At 40.3% G+C, this 5,014-nt stretch overlaps 1 protein-coding gene across 1 annotated transcript in view; it reads left to right on the top strand.

The window, feature by feature from the left end:
* The window catches only part of LOC112155284 (transmembrane protein FAM155A), a 129,230-nt gene that overhangs the window by 116,279 nt on the left and 7,937 nt on the right, over positions 1-5,014 (top strand). Inside the window, exon 2 of the mRNA XM_024286811.2 lies at positions 3,061-3,232. Within this exon, the coding sequence (XP_024142579.1) occupies positions 3,061-3,232 (172 nt within the window). The remainder of the gene's footprint in view (positions 1-3,060; positions 3,233-5,014) is intronic.

Raw genomic sequence — 5,014 nt, 5'->3', positions numbered from 1 at the left:
TTTCATATGAAGACGGGGGCCGCAAATTATCATCCTGCGGGCCGCAGATGGCCCGCGGGCCGCGAGTTTGAGACCCCTGGTTTAAAGCATGCAAGACAAATCGAGAAAAAAAATAATGATTTTCTGAGAAACTCTAATGTTAGGAGTCACTCTGGACCAAAATGAACCAGAAGCTCAATTTTACGCAGTGTAAGAAATAATATGTGACATTCCTCATTTATCTTTAAACACTTTCAGGAGTTAGATCCTGGATTGAGGAAAATAATCTATATTTTACTACTTTTTGTATTTTATTGAGTGCAGTCCACTTCATTCATCATTTAGCATACCTGAATTTGAGAAATGGTTGAAATCTTGCTGTGGATTGTTCCCCGAATATTCAAATCTGTCTGTTCAGCCGTTAGATCCTGGTGCAAAAGAATAAAAAAAACAAACTATCAACGGCTGAAGATGAGAATAAACTCATTGTCTGTCATTATTAGTTCATAAATCCTGCTCAACAGAGCAGTGGCTGCATTTTACCATCCAGCAAATGTAAACACACAGAAGTCTCGCTCCACCTCATTACTCCAATATACAGTCAGCGAATTTGCACAAGATAATTGCATGCTTTTAGAGTTCAGGCCAAAGATACAATAGAATAGAACAGAATGGAATAGAATAGAATAGAATGAAAACTTTATCGATCCCCAGCTTGGAACTGCACTTCTCCAGCAGCTTTCACAATAAGAGCTAAATAAATCTGTTAACATTTGCTTTGCAGATTCCGATCTGCATTCCTAGTTTATTCTGTGAACGAACGAGTAGAATATGAAACAAGGCAGATTATATTTGAAAAAAATTCTTGTAACTGATGGGAACTGGCAGCTGCAACAGACTGGCGACGTATTCAGGGTAAACCTGGCCAGGATAGGCTCCAGCAACCCTAAGGCGGATAGAGCGTTATAGTTCTGAAGATGGATGGAAATACATAAATAAAAATGATGAGGAGATAAAATATGCAATCATTTTTGCACGTACCTTCTATGGAGAAATATTTATCTTTAAACTGTACTTTATTTTTTAAAGGGTAACCAAACATGGAAGTTGGAGGCTGACTCCACCCACAGCCAAAATGAGAAAATCCAGTCAGAGGGTGGATGTGGGGAACAGGACTGTTATCATTACTGGAGCTGCAGATCATGATGCAGGACTTAAATGGTTTGACCAATCAAGAAATTCATATGTAATACATCGATTTAACCTGTAGGGGGCAGCACACAGATGGTCTTTGACTATGTTTTCAAGAATTAAACAAATTCATTTTAATTTAAAAAAAAATTTGCAATGACCAACAGACAGTACTTTTAAAGCCCCATTTATAAAAGTCAACAACCAAAAAGTTGATTCAGTGTTTGGTTACCCTTTAAGTTGTTTTGTTTAACCCTTAATACTCCATACACACCGTTCATGTGACACCTGTTCAAGAGGACCTGTTTTAGCACACAATGTTCCCACTTGTCCCAGGTGGAGGAGTTTAAATATTTAGGGATCTTGTTCACGAGTGAGGACAGATCAGAGCTTGAGATTGACAGGCGGATTAGTGCGGCGTTCGCCGTTATGTGGTCACTGTATCGGTCCATTGTGGTTAAGAGAGAGCTAAGCCAGACAGAAAAGATCTCAATTTTCTGGTCCATCTTCGTTTCACTACTCACCTATGGTCAGGAGCTCTGACCAAAAGAATGAGGGCCCAACTGCTAACGGCTGAATTAACCTTCCTCTGGAGGGTGGCTGGACGCTCCCTTAGAGATAGGCTTGGTCACCTGAAGAGAGCTCGGAGTAGAGCCACTGCTCATCCAGTGGCTCAGGCATCTGGTCCGGATGTCTTCTAGAAATCTCCCTGGGGAGGTATTTTAAGGACTGTCCCACTGCCAGTTGGACAGTCCCAGGACAATTCCCAGGCCAACTGAGAGAGTACATCTCTCGGCTGGCCTGGGAACTACTTGGGGAGCTGGAGGAAGTGGTCGGGGTGAGGGAAGCCTGGGTACCTTTGCTTAGTCTGTTGCCCCCAAGACCCAGACCTGGATGAGCGGAAGAAGATGAACAAATGTTCACACTGGACTGTCACTACTCAATACTAGCACATGTACCCACAGTTAGAGGAGAAATGGTGCAAATGTCAAAGTGGGGCAAATGTCGTGAATCTTGCCCTAGACTTATTCTTTTACAACTCTCTTCTGATATATATCTGGCTTGGAGACACAATTCTAGCCGGGCACAAACTCTTTTTCATGATTAATTTTCAAACGGTTGGCACTCCTATGTTTTGAAATGGACACTACCCATATGCCACTACCAAATCCAAGTCCCTGATTGGTCAAAGCTCATCTGGTTTCCCTTTGAAACTCCCATATGAAGGGCCTTGTGTTTTGTGTGCAGAGCGTAGAGCACAGGTGTCAAACTCTAGGCCTTGAGGGCCAGTGTCCAACATGTTTTCCAACTAACCTGCCATAGAAGCTCCTTATTGGCTAAGCAGACCTAACCCAGGTAATAGGCAGCAGACGAGGCAGGATTTCTTAAAAACCAGCAAGAAGCTGGCCCTTGAGGCCTGAAGTTTGACACTCCTGGTTTAGAGAGTAGATAGTTTTTTAATGTGGAAGCCCAAAACATGCATTGACATGTGTTTATAGAGACTTTTCATTGAAATCGGTCACTTGAACGTGTGGTTGCAAGCCCGGTGTGAACGAAGCAAAACACCGGAGATGTCGCCGGCAATCCCTTAGTCAAACTCGTTCTTTGACAAACTAACTATTCAAACGTTTATGCTGGAGCTTTCCAGTGAAAAAGTCAATAAACTACTGAAACAAAAAGAAAAAAACTTGCAAGTTATACAATATTCCCAGTCACACATTCTGTTCAGGATTACCAGGATATTTACTCAGTGTCCTACCAATCGATGGTTGTGGGGGTCATGAAGGTGAACACACACGGTGTGAACATACGCTCATGTGCCTGCCCCCCCCCCCAAAGTGACCCTCTCTAACTCATCAATATCCTCTCACCTTTCTGTCTTCCACCCAGATGGTTTATAAGCCCTGGCTGTGTTCTCAGTACTTCCAGACCACCCAAATGCACTGCAGCAACCGAATCCCCTGTGGCCAGTACTGCCTGGAGGTGCAGCAGCGGTGCCCCTTCATCTTGCCTGACAATGATGACCTTATTCATGGAGGAAGCCCCAGTTTTATATGCACAGGTAAGGATATTTTGTACGTTTAATGTCCAGTTTGTACTTCATAGCGATTTGGTGGCAAGGCAATCAGAAAGGAATTGGCGCCATTTAATCTATACTTATTTCAGGCAGTTACGATCCACAATGGCGGACAAATTCAATCCAGAAAATGAGGTCTTCTAGCACTACCAATGATGAAAACTTGATTGAAGATGTCAGGAGTTATACGTCCTATATCTTGAACTCAAGAATGGAATTCACCTTCATATTGCCTACTTCTGTTAAGTGGACAAACATACCACTTCTTCTTCATCATTGTATACCTACACATTCGCTGACACAGGAAGTGTTTGAGCAAGATGTTGTCCATTTTGATGATACCAAGCCACTGAAATGCTGGAGACAATTGAGTCAAATGTGAAAAGTATTAACGCCACTCAGAAGTCTGTCGCATTCAATGTGGAAAGTCGCAAGCAAAACCAGACGATCTAAGTATGAACTAAAGTATGGAGTCAAATCAGGATCAGATTAAAGTGATGAAAAAAACAGATAAAAAAAAAACTTCAAAAATAGACATTGTAACTGAGTTTTTTTTATTTGAAAGCAAGACATTATAAATTTGAAAAAAAGGAAATTAGAAAAAAATAAAAACATTTGAAAAAAATGTGAAAATTAAAAAACGAAATCTAAAATAAATTTTGAAAATGTGAAAAAAAAGAAAACTTGAAAAATCTTGAAAAAAAACTTGAATAAAAAACTATAAATGTAAAAATTACCAATTAAAAAAGAATGTATCCATTAGTAAAAGCTGCTGTTTTTAATGTTAGTTTTTTTTTTTCTTTTTGCTTTTCTGAATCTTCACTTTGAGTCCTCAGTTTACAGTTTCAATTCTGATGTTCGAGTTTTCGCTGCTGAACTGAGTCTAAATTTATGTGGGGGCGGGGCTTAATGTCAAGTTTTCTGTATTTTTTTCCAGTTTTCAAGATTTATTTCAAATTTTCAGGATTTTTTTTCATTTTCAAATCATTTTTTTCAAATTTACAAAAAAAATTCAGTTACAATGTCTATTTTTCAGGTTTTCACTTTGACCCCATACTAGACCTTTTGATTGCAATTCAGACACAATGCAATTGATGCTCAATCACTTTTTAGTATAAACTGGGTTCATGTTTGAGCAGAATTCTGAGCTGTGGGCCTCTTTTTTTTTTTGTAGATGAAGGGATAAAAACCTCAGTTCCTCAAATCCTGGAATTCAGAGCCATGAGTCACAGGCTCCTTAAAGCCCCTCAGCTGAGACCCAGTTTTTACCCTCCTGTTTGTTCACTCTCATTGTTGATGCCATTAGGCTTGAAGCCCAGAGATTATTGCAGGATGCTACTATCCTCTGATGGAGAAGTTTCAAGTTACACATGAATTTATTGCTGTTGCTCGCTTGACCAGGAGGCATCTACACAGAGGAGAGATGCTACTGAAACACATCACTTTAAGATGTTTTCTAGTTCAGATATGATACTTTGTTTTGAACTGAAGTCAGAAAGAAATTAGAGGTAAATTCTAATTTTGGTTCCTGGCTACAGAACAGGACACGCTCTGGTGACCAATATTGATGAAAGCAGCATCAGAACAAATTTAGCTCTCCTCATTGTGCACAGGGGAGGCGAGGCGGGAGCCTCTTCGTTTGCTCACTGCTGCTGCCACCTTGTGGTTGTGAAGAGCTTCACGTTTTGTCACAAACCCTGGTCAGAAGTTTTTTGGTTATAAAATAATGGTCGGTATTGTTGGTTTAATTTGATGGAAACATTAAGT

The sequence above is a fragment of the Oryzias melastigma genome, linkage group LG21 (assembly GCF_002922805.2).
Source record: "Oryzias melastigma strain HK-1 linkage group LG21, ASM292280v2, whole genome shotgun sequence".
In the NCBI taxonomy this organism is placed as follows: domain Eukaryota; kingdom Metazoa; phylum Chordata; class Actinopteri; order Beloniformes; family Adrianichthyidae; genus Oryzias; species Oryzias melastigma.
The sequence above is the reverse complement of the archived record's forward strand: the minus strand, read 5'-3'. Positions and strand labels throughout refer to the sequence as shown.